Source organism: Pithys albifrons, chromosome 1 (assembly GCF_047495875.1).
Source record: "Pithys albifrons albifrons isolate INPA30051 chromosome 1, PitAlb_v1, whole genome shotgun sequence".
Lineage (NCBI taxonomy): Eukaryota > Metazoa > Chordata > Aves > Passeriformes > Thamnophilidae > Pithys > Pithys albifrons.
Window position 1 is genome coordinate 122,180,589 of NC_092458.1, and position 22,823 is coordinate 122,203,411.

A 22,823-nucleotide genomic window follows, 5' to 3' on the forward strand; every position below is an offset into this window, starting at 1 on the left:
AGTCCCTTGCTGTGGTAGCTGACAGGGCTGTTTATCCAGTAGGCTCTGCCCCTGAGTCAGGCTAACCTGCATCCAGGGGTGCCCTGCCAGAAAGAAAGCACAGATTTTTCATTGTGACACAGCCAGGTTTTTGCAAACAGATGGCCTAGTTGATGATTGAGCCTCTTCAGAGTGAACAAACTGGATAAATAGTTCTTAACTGAAGAGTTTGTGGTTGCATCAAAAACATTTCTGTTTTTCTGAGTAGAAGAGCAAAGGAACTCAAGCATCAGGGAAATCTATACATATATGCAGATTTTCTGAGAGCCATTTTTCTTCAGTTGCAGTGAAAGTGTTTTGGTTTTGCACAGAACTGTTACACAGTTCTAAAAAACTACATTTATCTTAAGACATGGTTCCCACTAGAACAAGATCCACATGACTGTTTGTGCATCGGAAAGAAAGGCAGCAGATTTTTTAGAATCAGAATTACCAGAAGTCTCTTGTTTCTCTGCCTCTTTGTTTTCTCCTACTTTTACATCTCTGCAGCTGAAAGGCATGATCCTTTAGCATTGCAAGGGCGTTTTCTTCCTGCTCTGGAGCTGGGTGTGTTCCCTGAATGGTATTACTGCTGTGCTGAGTATAATTTGGGGTGACAAATGCTTGGGGAGAGGCCATTGCCATCAGCTTTATGGCTGATCTTCATCATAAGCAGAGTCTCGAGTGCTACAGCTGAATTAATGCAGTTAACAGGCTTCTGAATGATGAGATGTTTCTGGTTGGTATTGAGAAGTTTCATCTTTTTCCTCTTTAATTTAACCTGTTCATATATTTTTGCATGATACAAGTATTTAAAAATACTGTTTAAGTAGGTCCTGCTCTCTCTGTTCAGCACTTTCACTGTACACTCCAGAATATTGACACACTTGCATGAGATTCAGGTGTAAGGATGTCCTGGTTAAAATTTTACATGAGAATGATATTTTGCAGGCATGTTATAAAGTAAAGCTTTTTGACTATGGTTACTGCTCTCAGCACAGAAAAGAGAGTCCCAGGGTCTGGAAAGTAAAGAAGATCAACTGTTTTTCCTCTTCACAGATACATGCTTGGCAGTGATGGAATCTGATAGAGAGGGAAATAAAGTCTCTTCAAAACCTTCATCTGCTGTCTTACCCCATAAAAAAACAAAGAAGTCCAGCATATCAGCAGCTGATCCAGCAGGTAGGCAAAATTACAGTGTTTTTAAGAGGAAGAGAACAGGTCTATAGAGCTCTTAGGTGTAACACTTCTGTATTTATACACCATTATATATCTTACAGCAAATATTAGTTTAGAAAGGATTTGAAAGTCTGGATTTTTCTTTTAATTTTCACTGGCACAGTGATTAAAATACATAGGCAAGTTAAAAAGAGAGGGGGCAATAAACGTTTAGGCAGGTGATTTTTGTGAAAAACACAACTGTTCCTGGCTTTGGAAGTGGTTGGTGTTGGGTAGGGACAATCCTAAAGAAAATCTTCAGACTCTGTGCAAAGTGTAACAGTTCAAATGATCAGGTTCTAGAAGAAAACATGAGATGGTTGATAGATGTAAGAACAGTGGTGTTCAGAAATGACAAGAATACTGCCCATCCCCAAATTACAATAATACCAGAAACCTATTAGAGTTCAGACTGTTCTGGATTACAGGAACTCAAATTTAAATAAACTTATAAGCAGTACAAACACTCTTGGCAAAGAACATATGGCTGAAATATCTAGTGGTGTCATAGGAACTCTGTCCCAAAGATTCATTATGAATCTTTGATAAGTGGAACAATGAAATTAAGAACCCATTTAACACAAATTTCCGTGTCAAAAAGTGCAATCAAAGTACATAGTGTGGAGATCAAGATTAAAAGAAACCATTTGGGGTCTCTTCTTTAAAAGGACACTTTCCTAAATTTTTCATATTAATACCAACAGTAGCCAGGAGGAGAGTTGTTGCAGACCTGTACACAGCAATTCATCAGAAGATCCATTTGTTTATCATGGATACTGTCACAGCTAAAAAATGAAGTTGACTGGAGAGTTGTCTCTCAGTTTGGCATTAATGATTTTTATGGGGTGGGGGACTATGAAGAATTTGAGTATCTCCTCCTACATCCTTCATCCTGCTTCTGAAAGTCCAACCTCAATAGAAACAAAATGCTGCCTGTTTTGTTTTGGGCACCCTAAAGTGTTTCCACTGATGTCGTGTTTTGGTGCTTCCTAAACAAAATACTCTTCTTTCTATTCTGACTCTTTGCCTCAAGTCATACAAAGCAGTTGCCAACTGACAGATCTGTGGTTCCAAGTAAACCACTTTGCCCTGCAGCTGACCTGGAAGGAAATGGAAACTTAAACAGGGCCTGACTTCCTGACAAACCAGTGCACAAGTAGAGTTTCTGGGTTTATATGAGGTGGCTGAGGAACAAGGGAAGTGCAGAGTCAGGGAAAATTCAGTTATGCAGAAGCTTGGGGTTTAGGTTTGGTGGTTTTGTCCTCCTGGACAGAGCTCTCAACAAGTTCTTTGTGTAGCCTGTGAGGAAGGAGTTTCTGTTGCTGTATTGTCTGGTCATCTTTTATTTATTTATTACAGCAAGGATGAGATCACATCTCTCTAGTACATAATGTTGAACATAACTTGGAGCAGGGAACAAGCTCTGCCTCTTAAGAGCCAAAACTGAAAAGGGTGAAGAACTTTATTGTCCCATACAGATGAGGTCCTCAGGCAGAGAGAGATGAATTGACCTGCTAATGGTCATCCAGGAAACCTGTGGCAGAAACAGAGGCACAATTTGAATTCCCTGTGCTGCCATTCACTTACCCAAACTTGAGAGTTCTCCTCCTCCTCTAGGGGAGTCTTGTACACTGGAGTATTCAGATTTGTGGGTGCCAAAAAAAATTCTCTGACTTGGTCCAGATTTATTGGATCCTCTTGACAAATTCAGGCACATTATTGATGGACTAAAATACCATGGACTGTGAGCAGAGTAATCGTTTTCCTCTTCCTCTTTTTTTCTTTTTTCACTCCAGTTCCATTTCCCCCTAATTTCTTCTTTATTTTCTCCATCTGTCCTGAGCTGACAAAACATTAAAACATTAATGTGGTGGTTTCATAGCACATTTGATTAATGGAACTGCTCAAACCCAGGTTTCCACTGTCCTCACCCTTACTTCCATTAATCCAAATGTTACTATTCTGCAGTGCTCTTCCCAGAGAGCAAAAAGGCTTTTCCTGCTGCTCTCCTCAGCTGACCCAGAAGAGCACTGGTAAATCCAGTTTTAAACGTGCTAAAATTGCTTTATATTGTGCCTTTGGTAATCACAGTTCTTTAGAAAGTAGTAAAGGAAGGCTCAGGACTTTACAAGGGCACTTATACTCTCTCCTGGCATCATTTAGTATCTTCTGATGTTTCAAATGTTCATGTTTGGAAATTCCTGAAGTGGTCCCAGCTGCCCCCATGGGCCTTTTGCTGATTAAATTGTAACCTGTGATACTCAGGGAGATACTGCAAGATAAACAAAGCTACAGGGATTTATCACTTCCCCGTTTTCAAAGCTTTTCAGTATTTCTTCTTGTTGTGATTTAGTGAACACTCCAGAAGGCAGTGGAGCTGCAGAAGCAAAGCCCAACCAATGGACATGTAAAGTGTGTTCATCTGCTTTCCAAGAGCCTCAGCTGCTGACAGGTAAGAAGTGTTAGAAATTCATGAGAGAGAATACTGAGAATCATCAGCAGAATTCTGCTGTTCCAGAGCTGTGAAGCCCTGCACCATCCATGATGCAGTAAGATAAAGTTTTAGTTTTTTGTGTTTCTTCAAGAAAAAGGGTGGTGGGGAAGGTAACACAGTGATATTTTGGATGTGAGTGGTCAGTCTTTGGGCAAACAACTGTAATGTTGAATCTAAAACAAATAAAACTGTTGTCTAGAAGAAGGATCAAGGATGGGGAGCTGATGAACAGTGTGTAAGGCCAGTGATGCCAGCTTATACTTTGTGATATTGTCTGTCTGGTATTAATGTAAAGGTAATGAAATGCATTTTTTTTCAGCATTTTGTTTGCATCTATTTCATGAAGCTTTCAAAAGAACTTAAAATATTTAGAAGTTCCCACTATTTGATGAATCATTTTTGAAAAGGGGCTTTAGGCCCCTGAATAACTTCAGCATTTAGAAAAACTGTTATTAGTGAGCACAACCTTTCTTACACTGATATCTAACAAATCTCTTTAAAAAAATGTCCCTGTAATTGTTTCAATGTTTAAGAAATTACATGCATTTATTTAGGAAGGTATTGGGACTGCTTTTGAAATCATTTGGGGTCAGTCTCTGCAAACTGAGATGCATCTGATAGATGGGCTTCAGCTGGCACCAGTACTCTCAGTATTTCATGAGAGTTTCTTTCCTTCTTACTCCCTTGTTCTTTCCCACCCACCCAGAGCACTTGCTGAGTCACCTGGAACAAGCCAAAGGTGTCCCCCAGCCCAGCCCAAACGATGCTGTGGCAGAGAAAGCAGCAGAAGCTCCCCCCACGGACCAGCCAGTGCCAAGTGATGCAGCCAGTGCCAGCACAGACGCCAGGAGAAAGGCCAGGAGGGGAAGAAAGGCCAAAACAGCAAAAGCAGAAACACCTCTTGTCGTTGATGAAGAGAAAGATCCTGCAGGTAAAACAGGATTTGAGAAAATGAGAAAATGTTAAGCAATGTATCCACTCATACATCTGTATCAATGCCTTCTCAAGAAGGCCTGAAAAGTAGCACAGAGACAAGGTGGAGGTTTTTAGTCAGATTGCTAAATCAGACAATTTACAAACTCTGTTAATTATCTCTGAGGGCCTTGTCTACCCTGAATGATACCTTCCTCTCAACCTTAAGGTCTCGACCTTCAGGGCATTATATTCCTTGAAGGGAAGTGCTAGTAGGAAATTTCATGATGCATAGTCAACTGATCCTTTAGTAATAGGTTGGAAAGGTAAGAAGTTGTACCTCCCTACAAGATACTGGCTGCATCTTACTTGCCATTCAGTAGCCACTTACTCTGTCTTTTGATTGGCTTGTTAGCAATCCCTCATTTTTCATTGACAAATAACATTTGGGAATTCCATGAGGCTCAACAAGGCCAAGTGCAAAGTGCTGGTATCAATCCAGGCTGGGGGGTGAAGGGATTGAGAGCAGCTCAGCCAAGAGGGACATGGGAGAGAGGCTGGACATGAGCCAGCAACATGTGCTGGCAGCTCCAAAACCACCCACGTCCTGGGCTGCCCTCGAGGGAAGGGATTCTGACCCTCTGCTCTGCCCTCATGAGACCCTACCTGGAGTGCTGCATCCAGATTGGGTCTTCAGCACAGGAAGGACATGGATCTGTTGGATTGGGTGCAGAGGAGTCCACAAAGACCTCTCCTGTGAAGACAGGCTGAGAGAGTTGGCCTTGTTCAGCCTGGAGAAGAGAAGGCTCCAGGGAGACCTTGAGAGCCCCTTCCAGTGCCTAAAGAATTCCTATAAGAAAGATGGGACAGACCTTTTAGCAGAGCCTGGTGTGACAGGACAAGGGGGAATGTCTTTAAACTAAGAGAGGGTCAGTTTAGATTAGATCTAAGGAAGAAGTTTTTTACAATGAGGGTGCTGAAACACTGGAGTGGGTTGCTCAGAGAGGTGATGGATGGCCCATCCCTGGAAACATTTAAGGGCAGTTTGGACAGGGCTCTGAGCAAGCTGGTCTGGTGAGAGATGTTCCTGCCTGTGGCAGGGGGGGTTGGTCTAGATATCTTATAAAAGTCCCTTCCAAGCCACACTGTTTTATGATTTTATAAACATGTTTGTGGATAATTTATGTGTTCAGTGCCACATCTCATTCCAAATTCTACATTTGAGGCTTTACTTCTGATTATCCACATTAACGCTGTGTTTCTGGGGTGTGTTTGCAGGGGAACATGTGGCTGACGTTCCAGCTGAGGTCCCTCCAGAAGAAGTAGCTCTGCCTCCAGCTGCAGAAGAGAGGATCATGGATCTGGTTTTAGGAAAGATGCCTAGCACCACAAATAGCATCAGTTCAGTGACAAAGTAAGTGTTCTGGGGTGCAGAATTTCCTCTTTATGTTTAGTTAAGATTATGTAGCATGTAACAGTTCTGCTCCAATTCTGGGCCCACAGATGCTCTTTTTTATCAGCATAAAATTGTGTGATGCTGCTGCTGCTGCTGCTGCTACAAGAGCTGACTGTGAGTTCCACAGAGATGGCCTGTGCACTGGAAGGTGGTGTGATGTTGGTGGCAGAATTTTGGAACATAAATAAGAATTTCATTTTCCATCACATTACTGCTTTTATTCAGTGTGATTCCAAAAGCCTCCTGCAGCTGCAAGGTGAAATATTACTCCCATTGAATGCTCCCATTGAATGGTGATTAGACAGGCAAAGAGATTTTTGCCTAAAAAGACCAATATGCTAACCATGATTATTATTATTATTCAGTCTTGATTGTCATCTTAACTTGTGAATTACTTAATGTTGGTTTTTGAGTGATACTTCAGATTTAGAGCAGTGAGAGGGGAAAACTTCAGTATAACAGAACGTCAGCAGGACTCTTAAGTATAATTTGAATAATTTAGATTCTTTTGTGTCTTTTTGTCTTGGTAAAATTGGCCTTTGGAGGTTCTTTTTTGGTATAATAAAGCACTTGCTTTTTCAAAATTAGCTAGTAAGTAATGGTATATATTGAACTCCTCAGCAGACACAGAGGCATCCAAAATGCATTTCAGAGTGTTGTTATGCTGGGAAATAGCACAGTGCTGCTGCTTGGAGATGCCTTTTGCATGGGAACTGCCAAGGCTCCCAAGCTGAAATAGGGCTGATGTTTTCAGATGACGAGCAGAACAGATCCTTTGTGTTCCTCTGAGGGGGCCTGCAAAGAGAATCTCTGCTGCTTTTTGCCTTGTTCATGCTGGGTGAAGATAATTTGGAGTGAGACACACTCTGGCATCTGCTGATTCCAGGGGGTGGCCCGGGGGGACACCTTGGCTTTGAGGAAGCTCCATCCAGGCTCCCTCCCTCCTGCCAGGAGCTGAGCATAACACTCCTCTAGCTTCTGCCAGCTGGTGGAACTCTCTTGCAACCTGTGGGATACCTTTCAGTCCCTGCCTTTTTCTCTGATCCAGTAGGTTTGCTCATCACCAAAACACCATGTCCCTCAAAAGAAGTTTAATTCTCTCCAGTAGACACGGAATTCGGCGGAAGCTGATAAAGCAGCTTGGGGAGCACAAGCGAGTCTATCAGTGCAGTATCTGCAGTAAGATCTTCCAGAACAGCAGCAACCTCAGCAGGCACATCCGTTCCCATGGTGGGTTTGCTCTTTGCCTCACTTGGGGGTTCATTCCATCTGTTGTTGGTTCCACCTCTGAGTAAAAGAGCTGGACTACTTTTAGGTACTGGGATACATAACCACAGGAGAACTACTTTTTCTTTCTTCTTTCCTTTAACTCTCTGTAGGAATCTCATTTGGTTATGCACACCAAAGCATTACAAGATAACAGTTGAAAGTTGCAGTATTTAAAATTTGAATGAAATGCATCTTTTAAGTGAGGGCAAGGATGCAGTGTTTGTTCCAAAACTATTCTTGCCTTTAAATATGGAATATATCACCCCCACTTTCACAGCTGTGTAAATGTCAGCTGAGTGCTTCCTCACTTGTGATCTGCAGTTCCAGAGCTCTGTGTCCTATTCTGAGGGTTCCATGAAAAATAATCACTGAAAAAGGGTGGGGGAGCTAAACAAAATTGTTTGAAAAGGTTAAAATCCACTATTTAGATCTCCTGAATTACTGTTTTTCATTACTAGCCTGTTTGTTTGCATTAGTGCTTTGGTTTCCCCTGTCTTGCTTGGAGTTGATTATCAATCACTGACTGCTTTTCCTTTATCTTGATTGATCTCCTCAGGTGACAAACTGTTTAAATGTGAGGAATGTGCCAAGCTTTTCAGCAGGAAGGAGAGCTTGAAGCAGCACGTTTCATACAAGCACAGCAGGAATGAAGTGAGTGGAAATGACTCCTTGGGCTCTTGCTGAGGTTGGGAGGAAAGATACAGTGAGATTCCAGGTGCCAACTGGGCAGCTTGGGACTGTTCCATGTGGGCAGGGATCCCATGGGAGTGAGACAAGACTGACAGGGAGAGGTAACATCTTCTGCTTGATGAATTTGCAAAATGTGCACATGCTTTTGAGTATACAAGCCCTTTTCCATACCCAGATTTCCAATAGAAAGTTGCCTTCAGACATCAGTTACAGCAGGACAAGCTGGAGTTAGCTAGACCTGCATGATCTAGAGGTGAAATCAAACTTGATTTTATAGGTCTGCTCCATTTTTGTTTGCTTGTGTTTTTCATTTATACCCACCTATAGTGTCCTTTAATGTGTGAACTGTGGGTCAAGAGTGTGAACTCTGCTCCTTGGTGCTGCTGTCATAGAAATATTAAGCATACCTGTAATGGCAACTTATTAATGAATACTTCCATTTCTGCTTGGCATCAATGTCCTTAGTTCTCAGATTGCTGCCATCTGTTCTGGAGGATGAGTCAGATCATATCTTACTTCCCAAATATTCTGTCTCTGTGTTGGACTGGGGGTTATCAGGAAGACTGTTACGTGCACACAGCAAGTATATGGTATTTAATAACTCAGATGTAGGAACATGGCAGGATGATGTAGCATCAGAATTTTGCATCAATGTGTATTTTAAAGTCTTCTCTAGGAAAGAAAAGTTGAAAAAGACAGAAAGCAGAAAAAGTAGTTGAGATTTAGAATTTCCCTGTCAGACCTATCTTTGATTTTCCCTCACTTCACCACGTGCTGTTTGCAATCCTCAGGTTGACAGTGAGTACAGGTACAAGTGCACCACGTGTGAAAAGGCCTTTCGGATAGAGAGTGCACTGGAATTCCACAACTGCAGGACAGGTGAGAATGGACAACTGTTCCAGTTCCTCTGATATGTCTACTCCATTTTGGGGAGATGTCCCCAAATCAGTCTCAGCATAGAAACTACAGAAGGGGGGAGTAGGGATTTATTGTTTTTATCATCATCATCACAAGAAACAACCTGCCCTTCTTCCCTAAAAAAAAAAGGGTTTTTTTAATAAGAAAAGTGTAACCAATAATTTGTAGAGCAACATGTCCAGCTAGGTATTGCTTTGTTTAGTATCTCCTGCTCACCGAATATCCTCACTGTTATTTCATTTGTATATCACAGATTACCTGTCACCATCTCTGCTTAATATTCTTTCCTGAAACAAAGTTTCACCTCATTCCTCTGAAACAGAGGAACTGGAAGGGGGGCCAGTACTAATGATGGCTGTAGTTTTCTGGAATTATTCAGCTTTTTCATGCTTTATACTAGGAGTAGTCCCTAGATATTTTTAATTAGTATTACTAGAACCTGTCCTTGTGTCCCATAGCCATCCCTTGTGGTTACTCACATTATTTATGCTGAGTGATCTTATGCTTAGAAAATGGACCCGCAATAATTGTCAGTCCAGTATTCCCCAGGTAATTGCCCCTTAGAGCACCATTCAAAGCAGAGTTTCTCATTTCCTTTCAGAGTGAGTTTGTGTGAAACCTCAGTCATATGCAGAATAGAAAGTAATGCCAAGTAACCTCAGGATTCTGTTTACTCAAGCACAACAGCTCATTTTCTCTCTGAGGTGACCAATACAAGCAGCCATTTTTGGTAGAATAGAAGCACAGAACCATTAAGGTTGGAAAAGACCTCCAAAATCATTGAGTCACACATTTGACTGAAGAGGTCAAAGTTTTCTCTATTCTTCAAGGCATCAAACTGTAACTACTTTGTGATTGCTTCAGCACTGGCAGATTCCATCTACAAGACCATGATTTTGTGTTCCAAGAAGAGTCTCAACTACTGACTACAAAACAAATGCCTATAGGTCTATTGTCATGGGATGGTATATTTTGAGATTTTGTACTTTCTTCTGGAGTATTCTGTACTGGCTGGTGTCAGGAGCCAGTGCTGGCAGAAATATGCTGGGGCTTAGACTCAGCTGTGATGCTGTTTTGCTGTATGTTTAGTGATTTTACCAGATCTTTTTTTACCAAATCAATTTTACTAAATCTTTGAATCAGTTACAACAGAATCCACTCCCAAACCTAACATGTGCTAGACCACAGTGGAAATAGCCCATATGAGGAAGCTACAGGTTCCATGTTCAGGTTAGCATCATAGATAGGCTTTTGCCTTTGAAAAAGAAAAATTAAACACACATGCTTTTGCATTTCCCTCCTCAGTCCATATAAAGATGACCAAAACAACTGCCTGTCTCACAAACATCCAAAACCTCTTCCCATCTGTAAAGAGCTGCATGATTTCTCTTGCTTACAGATGACAAGACATTCCAGTGTGAGATGTGTTTCAGATTCTTTTCTACAAACAGCAATCTTTCAAAACACAAGAAAAAGCATGGGGATAAGAAGTTTGCATGTGAAATCTGCAATAAGATGTTCTACAGGAAGGATGTCATGCTAGACCATCAAAGAAGACACTTGGAAGGTAAATTTACTGCAGATCAACCTAATTATTACTCTCAAAACAGCAGTAGAGGTGGGACAGTTAAGGAAATGATTATGTGCATTAGATTCTTCTGAATGGCAGCTGTCCTTTTGTTTTATTGTCAGTTGCCTGATCCAGAGTAGCAAGTCTCAGCAAAATATGACATTTATTAAAAATAATAGTAATGGATCCTGGAGGGGAGTTGTTTAATTCTATGAAAAACTTTCTAGGAGATGTGCTGTGCTTTTTCAGCCTCATGTGATTGAATCCAGTGCTTCTAGCAGCCATGTGAAGGCTGCTTGGCTTATTATGCAGCAGTTTAGACTAGCTGATTTTAATTACATCTTTTTCCTTTTTGGAATTCTTCCTTTTTTGAAAAACTGTGTGGTAACTTCAAAATCTGAAGGCAGAGAATTAACTTGCCACATACAGCTGAAAGTGATTGCTATATAAATATAGTATTAATGGAATGCTGTGGGATGTTATCGTTCAAACAAGAATATTTGAAAATAAGATTATGAGAGTTTGCTGTTCAAAATCTCAAGCATTAAGGCTGATGCTGGATTGTTGTCTCTCCCTTCTCTCCCTTTTCTTAGTGAGGGGAAGTTTCTGGGCCAGATATTTCACAGAAGTACCAAGGCCTATTAGATTTGCCTGTTTTCCTGGTGCTGACAACAAATGTCTGTTTTCAGACACTTTACAGTTGGTGTAACACCAGTAAGCCATAATACATCACTGTGAGAAACTGATTTTACGTTTAGACACTGTTTTAATTTAGAAACCACCCTTTTATTACCAATTAAATCCTGCACTGAGGCCCTTCCCAGTGTTTCACTCTTTTTCCAGTACTCCCCTGAGAGGGCATGCAGATTGGAGTGGAAAACCATGGTTTATTGTTTTGTTTTGTTTTTTTGATGGGGACTGTTCTGTTAAGGGGTGAGGCGTGTGAAGAGAGAAGACTTTGAGCACAGCACGGAGAACATGGTTCGCTACAAGAAGGAGCCTTCAGGATGCCCCGTGTGTGGGAAGGTAGGTGTGTGTGCCAGGAATGCACTGCAGCTCCAAGGACACCATGGTTTAGTCTAGAGAAGAGAAGACTTGAGAGGGGATCTCAGGAACACACACAAGTATCTCCAAAGGATGCCAAAAGGGTTGTGCCAGACTCCTTTTGGTGGTTCCCAGGGACAGGATCAGGAGCGATGGCTAAACTGAAACACAAGAAGTTCCACCTCATCTTCTGAGGAAGAACTTCTTTCCATGGAGGTTGGTAGAGCACTGGAACAGGCTGCTGAGGGAGTCTGTGGAGTCAGTCAAGTTATTCCTCTTTAAACAGTCATAGCTCCATGATATATCCAAGCCCACTATGATGGTGGGAGTTGGTAGGACAAAGAACAGAACTAAAGTTCCAGCTAAACTTTTCTCAGGACTGTAGCACAATGTTGAGTGTCACATGTGTCAGAGAAATCTCATGGCTTATGTTATTTAGAGTGGAGTTTTTCCTATAAACAGGAATGTAAACAGCTGGAGTTGTCTCTGTGCACTGGGAATCATTGTCCATTAGGAATCAAAGTGAACTCAGGGCATACTCACAGCATTTGGGTGTTTAGCACTGATGATCTTAAGTTGCTCTTAGCACAGAAACTGTGGGTTTAGCTAGTGATTTCATAAATGTTTAATGATTCATGGTGCAAAATGTACTTGAACAACACTTTAAGTTGCTGTGTAAACCTGATTTTGATGCTTTGGATGTGCTGCACATCAATCAAGGTAGATTTTGTGGATATAGCTTTTTATAGATAGGTGGAACATTCATGGTTCCAAAGACACTCTAAATATTCCTAATTCTACGCTATGTAATTCTGCTGCAGCTCTTTTGGAAGCCCACTCTGATGAATGGCCAGTTTCCTTGGAACTGTGCCCCTGGATTTTGCCATGCCAGCAGTTTCTGAGGTAGCCTGCTGGCTGGCTAACAGGAAATCATACCTGTTTCTGGCCAGAATGAATCAAAAAGGCAGTAAATATATTCTGTTCTAGCCCTGCTGACTGTGATCCAAACCCTCTTCCTTTCTTTTTCTTTTCTTCTAGGTATTTTCATGTAGGAGCAACATGAACAAACACCTTCTAACACATGGAGACAAGAAATACACTTGTGAAATCTGTGGACGTAAATTTTTCAGGGTGGATGTGTTGAGAGATCATATTCATGTCCATTTTAAGGTATTGTGTTAATATTTAATTAGAAAAGTCAGATTGTTTTGACATAATTAGCTGATCACTGAATTGTAAGGAATTGAATTAAAAGGGAATTGTATCACTCAGTGGTTATTTTCATAAAGATGCTTTTATAGATGTAACACTGTACCAGTTGAGTCTCTTCACATTAAAGTAATGTACACAGAAAAAAATTTAATATGATTAATAGTCATGGACAGAGGAACTTTGTTGACTTAGACTGAATGCAGCAGGAGAATATTTTAAATAAATGATATTACAGCAATTGTTATTGCAAGGCAGTCTGCATGGTAACAAAAGGTGACAAGGCCTTACCTTTTGAAGAAGTTTAATCTCTCAAAACAGAATTTTCTTTTCTCACTCTACACAGGACATAGCCCTAATGGATGATCACCAGAGAGAAGAGTTCATTGGTAAAATTGGAATCTCATCAGAGGAAAATGATGACAACTCTGATGAAAGTGCAGATTCTGAGCCTCACAAGTATAGCTGCAAAAGGTGCCAGGTAGCTTTAAATACTTTCAAATTAACTTGTTTTGGGATGGGGATGGGAGAGTGGAGATGTCTATAAGTCATTCAGAATATTAAATAACATTAAGGGTTTTCAAAGAGAAGGCCAGTGCACAGGTCTGCAGTGCTTGTTACCTCTAACCTGTGAAGTGATGCTATTCCATAAGACTTTAGATGATGTTCAGCAAGGTGGATGCTAAAACACTTCAATACAGATACATTTGCTTACCTGTGTGGAAGGAAAAAAGCAAATCTGGAGGAAGAATTAATAAAGGCACATTCAGATCTCACACTACCTTTAAATATGTGCAAATTATAAAATCATTACAGCATTTCTGAATGATACAGTCCACAAATTGATAACTTTTGCTGAGATCAGATGGTGCTGTGGTGGCTATCCAACCTGGAGGATTAGGACTGCTGCTCATACTCAGTGTGACTGCTTATTCTTGGCCTGCTCTATTACTACAGAGTAGTGTTGGAAGTACTGCTGGAATGTAGTTTACTTAGTTGTCAGCTGAGAGAAGACTTTTTAAAACTCTTCCTGCATGGCTTTTGTCATTTTGTAAAGAAATAACAGGATCCTTAAATCCCATTTGGATTCTGTGCCTTTACTGTGCTGGGGCAGGTGGGATGCAAAAATAAAAGTGAGAACAGCAAAATTGGCTGAACTGACTAAGGGATGAGGGAGTTCTGGTAGTTAAGCCACTGACTTGACCCCTGGAAATCAGAGCTTATTTCACAATCCACACTTAATGTGGTGAAAGTTCTTACCTTAGTAGCTACATTTTGTAACCTGGAGGTAATAATACTTGAGTTTCTGTTCTTATCTGTGAACTGGTATAAAGTGAAAATTGATTTTAAGCTTATTGCCAGTAAGCAAAAGAAGGTGTGCTATCACAGCAGTTAATCACTTGGTTGCTTTAAATATGCTAATTTTACTGCCTGACACTTCATGGGCACATAAACTACATAAAATTCTGTTCCTCCAAGTGAGGGCAAGTGGGCTATTTAAATCAGAAAGCTCTTTTTGGAAGCTGGGGGTTTTTAGTGCTTTTGCAGGTGTTTGTAAAGTAAATAGTTATATAAGGGACCAGTTGTGGAAGTAAACTTGGCTTTCTTCAAGGCTCTTCCTCAGTGCAGGAATAATTTGGGGTCCTGCTTTTGTGCAGTGTAAAAAGTGGAGACACCATTTCAGTCAGGTTTTCCAAATGAACTGATAAAGAAATAAATGTACGGTGGAGGAACTGGACATCACACACAGCCCAATGTGATCGAGTGAATGCCAATTTATTATACACCACACACGGTTTATATAAGGCTTAAGATACACACCATTGGCTAAGTTTGAACCTCACACCATCAAGCCACAAACTTTAATTGGTTATAACCCATATCTCACAAGTCCAATGTTTATATCATCTCATCCTCTGTGTTTTCAAGCACCTGCAGATCCCTGTGAGAACCTACTGTGTGAATTCCTAGGGAGTAACCTCCTCCCTACCACCTAGCAGCAGCAGTGCTCCTTGCTGCTTCTCAGCTGATAGCTAAGTGTCACAGGGTTTGTGCAGGCTGGCTTCAGTCTCACAGGATCCCACATAGATCTGAATTGCTCATTCTTCATTTTTCTGTAGCAGCAAACTGATGTCTTGTAGCAGTGTGCTTGCAACAGAAGGGCTTCAGGCCTAAGTCCAGCTTTCTCAGATTTTTCACCTAGTGGTACACAGGATATTTAAGTGACACAGAGGATATTTAAGTGACACACAGGATATTCACATTGACTCGCACTGACTTGCAATCCTGGCAATGCATTCCCAGCTCATTGCTGTGCCCAAGGACTTTTTCCCCCTTTCATTCACTATTATTTCCTTCCCCAGCTGACTTTTGGCAGAGGGAAGGAGTACCTGAAGCACATCATGGACGTGCACAAGGAGAAGGGCTATGGCTGTAGCATCTGCAACCGGCGGTTCGCCCTGAAGGCGACGTACCACGCGCACATGGTCATCCACCGCGAGAACCTGCCTGACCCCAACGTGCAGAAGTAAGACATGGGGTACTGATGAGAGGAACCATCTTGGAGTTAAAGTGGCTCTGCCACCTGGTGCTTTTAGAGAACTAGCGACCAGGACCTGTAGGAATGGCCTGAAGTTGTGTCAGGGCAGGGTTAGGTTGTATATTCGAAGAAGGTTCTTCCCTCAGAGGGTGGTTGGACCTTGAACAGGCTCCCCAGGGCAGGGGTCACAGCACCAAGCCTGACAGAGCTCAAAAAGTGTTTGGACAATACTCTCAAGCCCATGGTGTGACTCTTGGAGATGGTTCTGTGCAGGACCAGCAGTTGGACCTTGTGCCTCCCTTCCAGCTCGGCATATTGGGTGTAATTGGGCTGTACTGCAATACCTGAAAACTGTATAAAGGGTGTTAAAATGTTTATTAAACCCCGAAATACATTTCACTGGTGTGATACACTGGTGAGTACATATCATTGGTGGTTGACTTCACACGGATGATTAGTCAACAGACTCCCAGTTTGGATTTTTCAAAGTACAAATCAATGATTTTAATAAGTATTTTTTAAAAGCTATTACTTGAGTGAATAGCAGTGCCAGGCTGCTCCAAGCTTGCAATTTACTTAGGGGTTTCTTAAGGCCCCTTTTAAAAATACATTCATGTTTTAAGGAATTGTTATAGTAATTAGTACTAGCAAATGAAACACAGTTACTGACAGAGATGCTTGAAAACCACCTCTATCTCAACAAAAGAATCACAGTTTTTGGTCTCTTTGGTTTCAGATATATCCATCCATGTGAAATCTGTGGAAGGATTTTTAACAGTATAGGAAATCTGGAAAGACATAAGCTTATACATACAGGTAAAAATGTTGTGGTTTTTTTATAATTATCAATACTAAAAAGACATTTCTATTGCCAGTGCCTGCCTTTATTTTTGTTTTTGGCTGGAGGAAATAAATGATGGGGTTTTACTGTAAGTTACAATCAGATAAATGTTATATTTTTGCTTTAGGGTAGACTAGTTTTCTAAGACAAGTAGTATTAATGAGATTTGATCTGAGCATACAATCCAAATTCCTAGTTAATATGTTGCAGGATTCTCCTAATTCTGTATTCTGTACTTCCCCAAATCCTTATCCATGCCACCTTCTCACCATTACACAGGCTGAAAACTGCTACTGCAAAATCATTTTTAACAGCTCATTACTATTTCACGCTACTCAGTATTTTCCTACCTCAGGCTTTACCTTTTTCTTTTTCAGATCTCATACAAAAACTTTTCTCTCTCTCCAAAGTCTTCTATTTAGTTTGGGCTACAATATGCATGAAAGATGTGATTGACAGCACAGGGGGGCTCTGTGCCCTCTTTAGTCATCACTTTAGTCAATTTTTAGGAGAAGCACATTTTTCATTAACATTTTTTTTGTTTATGTTGTCTTTTAAATTTATTTTTAAGGTGTAAAAAGTCATGCTTGTGAGCAATGTGGCAAATCATTTGCTAGGAAAGACATGTTAAAAGAACATATGCGAGTCCATGATAATATCCGAGAATACTTGTGTGCAGAATGTGGCAAAGGTATGTCTGATGCCTTGTTTTCCATTAATTGTGATACTGAATAGCAGGTGAATATCTGAATTAAAACTTCCATTCTTAGAATATTGGGAAGGTCTGGGAGTGCTATAAATCCTGCATTTTTGAGAGGTAGAAACTGTATTAATTAGAACCTTATAGTTACATAAACTAGGTCTAATATTATGCAGTTTAAGAAAACACTGATTTTTATAACATACCTGACTGGCTTCTAATGCAGAAAAAAAGTGAATGCAAATTGCTTTTTTTCATTCTAAACTTGTTTACAGGCTTAAGAATCAAGCAGTTTCTCTCTGTAAGAGCCTTAAGTGTCAAAGTTGCTTTGACTTTTTTAATTGCTCTTGTTATAACTTTAACAAATCTGAATTGGTATTTTAGTGGAAGGCAGTAGCAACTCTGACACCTCTAATGATGCTTTGTCCTTGTTTGTCCCTGCTGTTCTGCTTCTTCCTCAGTGGTTACTCAGATGATTTCCAGAGCTTTTTCCTGGAATTAAAATAATAATGATAATGTGCACTGTACATAAACAATTCAAAATATGCAACTGTGGACTTACAGCAAATATAAACTTAGGGCTCTTGGCAACAACATGATCATCCTGAGTTCTCTGAAGGTGGGAGCAATGGAGTAACTGTCCTGCTGTACCTTTTGTCTCACAGGAATGAAGACAAAACACGCACTTCGTCACCACATGAAACTCCACAAAGGGATTAAGGAATATGAGTGCAAGGAATGCCACCGAAAATTTGCACAGAAGGTCAATATGCTGAAGCATTACAAAAGACACACAGGTGAGGACTCCAAAAGTGCCACTGAATCAGTTAATGCTTCCTAAGGGAACTCTTACCTAGAACAGTCAGAGTGTGTCAGGAAAACTAGCAAAACGTGCATATTCTGCTTTTTGAAAAGTGAGATTTTGTTCTCTTCTCAGCCAAAACCACCTGTTGTATAATTGAGAGATACAGTCTAGTTGGTCTCAAGTTTTGCTTTTTTGAGAGTGGTGTCCAGGGTAGCTCCAGAGTGTTGGCTTTGTTTTAAGTTAGTCTTCAGGTTCTCATTTCCCAAAACAAAATTTTACCTCCCACATCAGTTTCTCTTGGATTTATATGGTGCCATGGCTTAGATGAAAAGAGCTGATGAAGCTGGGCTGCTTCTACTTGTTTGGCTGTGTTTTTATGTGTTTTTAATGTCAGTAATATGAGATTCTGAATTGTCCCACATACCTTAGGCTGCTTTGACAGATGCTAAATGTGCTCTTCATGCAGGAATCAAAGATTTCATGTGTGAACTCTGTGGCAAGACATTCAGTGAGAGAAATACAATGGAGACTCACAAGCTGATTCATACAGGTAAACCCTCTAAAAAACAGTATCCAACAACAATATCTTAATGTTGTTCCTAGACTTGCTTTAGATTTACCAGTCTTGGAACTGGTGTAGCACATCCTGTCACCAAACATAAATAGTTCCTGTTGTTGAGGTGTTGACAATACGATACTCATCTCTTGGGTTTCCTTCCATCTGCCACCAGTAGGAAAACAGTGGACATGTTCAGTCTGTGATAAGAAGTATGTCACTGATTACATGCTGCAGAAGCACATCCAGCTCACTCATGATAAGGTGGAAGCCCAGAGCTGTCAACTGTGTGGGACAAAGGTTTCTACCAGAGCCTCCATGAGTCGGCATATGAGGCGTAAACATCCAGAGGTGAGTTAGTTTGGCAGTTGGACTGTGGGGTTGTTTGGTTTGGTTTTTTTTAAAGAATGTTTATGGCCTTCAGTGACTTGAAAGGAATTAATTTTTCTTATCTCTCCTCTTATTCTGCTCTTTTGGGGCCAATTTTAGGTAGTGTCTATGAGACATGATCAGCATTTCACTGTGTTACGCTTTCGTAGTAAACATACCTGATTGCCAGTCCCTAAAAATGAAGTTCTTCTGATTATTTAACACCTTTTCTTTTTCTGCCTCAGTTTAAATGTATGTTTTTTCATGTTTTGTCTTCATCCATTGCTGAGTATAATGGATTCTTTTTTCCCCATTGTGTTCTCAAGTATTCAGAAATGATCTGAAAGAAGTGGTGAATAGAGAGGTGGTGGCAGCATCTGCTGATGGTACAAAATTATTCTCAGTATTAAAGATGAATGCTGACTGGAGAGAATCTGGATTAGAGGGATGTTTTGCCTGACCCTAACAGGGGTTTTTTGGTGTTCTAATTTTCTGAATAGCTATTGTGTTTCTCCTCAACATTTCTTGTTTAGGTTTGACTAGGGCATGTCCATTCCCTTTGAGGCTTTTTATTCTTAAAATACCAATTTATTATTATTGTTGCTTTGCTGTTTTATCATGATGACTGTGAAGGAAGTCAGCAAAGTGCTTTATTGATTTGGGGATTAAAATGCTCTATTCTTTGATGAGGTGAGATGTGTAGATTCAGCTGAAAATAATGAAGTAGGACATAGTATTTTTTTTCAAACACGTTGTTTTCTATATAATTCATCACTTCCCAGGGTGTTGTGTTCTGACTAGAGTATGAAAATAAACATATTTGTCTGTTGGGTTTTTTTGCAGTGAGAATGAGAAGATTTTATGTGAAAAGGTGATTTAGAAAAAAAAAGCCATGGTTACCACTCTTATATTAAGTGATATGTGTAAAATATTAGATCACATCATTTTTGCTGTGTGACAGGATTTATTAGGGAGATGCTCTATTGTTTGACTGCAGTTCACCAGCTGATACCTCTTTGTCTGCAGATCCTTTCAGTGAGGATTGATGATTTAGAGCAGCTGCCAGAGACAACTACCATTGATGCCTCTTCAATTGGGATTGTTCAGGTAAATTCCAGGCCTGCTGGAGGGTGAGGTGGGGACATTTTTGGTACATAACATAGCTGAGCATAGGCTATGGGTGAGGAATGTGCTTTCTCAGAGTCAGCCCCAGTGTAACATGTCCAAGCAGCTGCAGGTTCTTGATCTGCTTGGTTGTATAACAGGTGTGCTGGTAAAATACAAGTAATTACAGGGTGAGGTCTCATTCCCCACAATCAGGTTTTTGCTAAAGTTTGTTTCTTTGCTTGAGAACTGACAGTAAAACAGCTTCAGGTGATTGGCTCTTACTTGGAACTTCACTAAGCAAAAGGACTTGATGTTTTGTTTGGAAATGTGTTGCTCCAGCCGGAATTAGCCTTGGAACAGGGCGAGTTACCAGAAGGGAAACAGCATATAAAGACTCCTAAACGTGGCCAGAAACGAAAACAAAAGTCGGGTGAGGAGGAGGAAGCTCAAGTGCCTGAGGACCCTGCCTTCAGTGAATACACAGAGAAGGAAGGTGAATTCACAGGGAATGTTGGAGATGAGACTAATTCAGCTGTACAGAGCATCCAGCAGGTGAGCTCCAGCAGCAGTTATTGCTCAGAGTGATAATCCTTCTTTTTGGCTAATTCCAAACACTAAAGTGTGATTGGAGTATTTGGTGCTGATTTGATAAATTGTTTTACTACAAAGATGGATAGAGACTTCAAAAAAATCAAGGAGTTGCCGAGTAAGCTCCTTATGTTTGTTTTCATTGCCTTTGGTGTTACCATCTCCTTGTTTGCCAGGTACCACTAACTAGCTGAAGCTGTGATTAAAAGCATGAAACTTAATTTGGCTGCTTGTTTTGAATGTTGTGTATCCCACCCTCGCATTACCATCTCATTTCTCTATGTGGAAGTTGTTATATTCCAAGCTTTCTATGTGCCCCTCTGTGTGTGACTTCTTCTACTGGCAGCAGCAACATGTGAGCCCCTCAGTTGGTCTTCCTTGATAGTATTTGATGGGTGCAAGGTATAAGGTCGTGGTGACCTTTGTGTTTTCCCCCAGGTGGTGGTGACCCTCGGTGACCCAAACGTCACAGCCCCTTCCAGCTCCGTGGGGCTCACAAACATCACCGTCACCCCCATCACAACAGCAGCTGGAACCCAGTTCACAAACCTGCAGCCGGTGGCTGTGAGCCACCTGAGTGCCCCTGAGCGCCAGCTGCAGCTGGACAACTCCATCCTCACCGTCACCTTCGACACCGTCAGCAGCTCCGCCATGCTGCACAACCGCCAGAACGACATCCAGATCCAGCCGCAGCCAGAGGCAGCCAACCCCCAGTCCGTGGCCCATTTTATAAACCTGACCACCCTGGTGAACTCCATTGCTCCTCTGGGCAACCAGATCTCAGAGCAGCACCCCCTGGCCTGGAGGTCAGTGCCCCAGACTGATGTCCTGCAGCCACAGGCGCCGGCAGCGCAGCAGCAGCCGGGGCAGCAGCCCGTTCAGACAGAGCAGCAGCAGCAGATGTACAGCTACTAATTTATACTTGGGAGAGTTTTGAAATGGACAGTACTCAGAGACAAAAATAACCCCACCACACAGACATTTGGAAAATTTCTAATTTGCTGGATACCAAACAGAGATGGGAAAATGTTTATACAGTGAGATTGTGAGGTGAAATTGGTGTAGCTCCCTGTGACACCCTGAGCTGAGATTCTCATGCTGCCTCTAGACCTTGCACTGTCTTAAAAAAAAAAAACAAAAAAAAAGGAAAAAAATCTCACCACAAATTCAGCATCCCCTTGCACTTGTGCAGTAAGATTGAGATTTGACAGGGGCATCAATAGGTGCAATAGGACAAGGGGGCACGGGCGCAAGCTCTGCCAGGGGAAATTTAAGCTGGAGATCAGAAAAGAGTTCTTTACAGAGAGAGTAATCAGGCATTGGAATGGGCTGCCCAGAGAGGTGGTGGATTCACCATCCTTGGAGGTTTTTAAACTGAGATTGGCCGTGGCACTGAGTGCCATGATCTGGTAAAGGGATTGGAGTTGGACCAAGGGTTGGACTTGATGATCTAGGAGGTCTTCTCCAACCCAATCAGTTCTATGATTCTGTGATCATCATACACCTCAACCAAAGCAGGGAAATCCGAAATATTACAGCACTTGTGATGTACAAAACCTTTCAGCCATACCATGTCACTTCTTTCCAGTCTGGAAGTGAAATATGAAGACCTGGTTCACAGTGAGTGGAATGTACTTGTGGTCAGCTGGTAGAGACTGAAATGTGAAGACACAAGTGGGCAAAACAGTAATTGTCTTTGTTTCTTATCTTCTTTAGGTCTTGTATCTAACAACACTGGTGAAGTAGGTGGAATGTGGGGCTTTGGGGTAGGCATGAGCGTGGTGTGGAAGAAAATATACCAATTTCACAAAGTGTTTCCATTTTAGTCATGGGAAGAACCCTGTACCCATCACACAGTGTTAGTGCTACTTGAATCAGATAGCTGGTCTGATGCTAAAGCAACTTTTATGGTCTTCTAGTCAAGTTTGAATCAAACCAATAACGAACTGAAAAAGTGTGATACAGTTTTATGTAATTTTTCAAACCTGCTCTTTCAATCTTGCTTTTAGCTAATAGGCCTGAAGAGCAATCAGTCCCCTTGGATCAAGTTCAGGATGTGAATTTTTTTCAATTAGACTTATGTCATCATGTAATAAACATTTGAGAATGCATTCTTTTTATATATATACATATATATATATGTATAGCCTTTGTACTTTACTGTGTGTTCCTGGTGAATATTTGTGTGAAAAACACTGTTATCAATATGAGTCATTAATTTTTTCATCCCCATGTTGCCCTGTCTCACAGAAATAACATATGGATTCTATTCCTTCTGTTTCCTAAACTATTTCCAAAATCCAGAGCCACACCCACAGGCCTGTGTGAAATGCAAGGAAAAGGAATGTCTGAAGCATATTCTGTGTCCTGCCACATGGAGTCAGTGTGCCCCAGTGTATAAGGGGCAAGGTTTGCATGACTGTCAGGGATACAAATAGTGGGTTGGGTCAAAGACATCTTTGCTGACACTTCACTCTCATTCCATTCTCCATCCATTGATGTGCAGTCTGGACTTTTGCA

The 22,823-nt window shown here is 41.1% G+C and overlaps 1 protein-coding gene across 6 annotated transcripts in view; it reads left to right on the forward strand.

The window, feature by feature from the left end:
• Window positions 1-22,510, forward strand: part of PRDM15 (PR/SET domain 15) — a 34,720-nt gene extending 12,210 nt beyond the window's left edge. For 3 of the 6 annotated variants that reach the window (XM_071566528.1, XM_071566517.1, XM_071566566.1), the window contains 20 exons: window positions 1,078-1,200; window positions 3,590-3,688; window positions 4,437-4,661; window positions 5,921-6,056; window positions 7,147-7,328; window positions 7,924-8,018; window positions 8,849-8,936; window positions 10,375-10,542; window positions 11,477-11,571; window positions 12,628-12,759; window positions 13,145-13,279; window positions 15,162-15,325; window positions 16,074-16,153; window positions 16,750-16,869; window positions 17,544-17,675; window positions 18,150-18,233; window positions 18,415-18,590; window positions 19,635-19,715; window positions 20,055-20,267; window positions 20,742-22,510. In XM_071566528.1, the coding sequence (XP_071422629.1) occupies window positions 1,078-1,200; window positions 3,590-3,688; window positions 4,437-4,661; window positions 5,921-6,056; window positions 7,147-7,328; window positions 7,924-8,018; window positions 8,849-8,936; window positions 10,375-10,542; window positions 11,477-11,571; window positions 12,628-12,759; window positions 13,145-13,279; window positions 15,162-15,325; window positions 16,074-16,153; window positions 16,750-16,869; window positions 17,544-17,675; window positions 18,150-18,233; window positions 18,415-18,590; window positions 19,635-19,715; window positions 20,055-20,267; window positions 20,742-21,218 (3,005 nt within the window). In that variant the 3' untranslated portion in view covers window positions 21,219-22,510. The remainder of the gene's footprint in view (window positions 1-1,077; window positions 1,201-3,589; window positions 3,689-4,436; window positions 4,662-5,920; window positions 6,057-7,146; window positions 7,329-7,923; window positions 8,019-8,848; window positions 8,937-10,374; window positions 10,543-11,476; window positions 11,572-12,627; window positions 12,760-13,144; window positions 13,280-15,161; window positions 15,326-16,073; window positions 16,154-16,749; window positions 16,870-17,543; window positions 17,676-18,149; window positions 18,234-18,414; window positions 18,591-19,634; window positions 19,716-20,054; window positions 20,268-20,741) is intronic. The other 3 variants (XM_071566547.1, XM_071566538.1, XM_071566557.1) reach the window with 3 other exon arrangements.
• The last annotated feature ends 313 nt before the right edge of the window (window positions 22,511-22,823 follow it).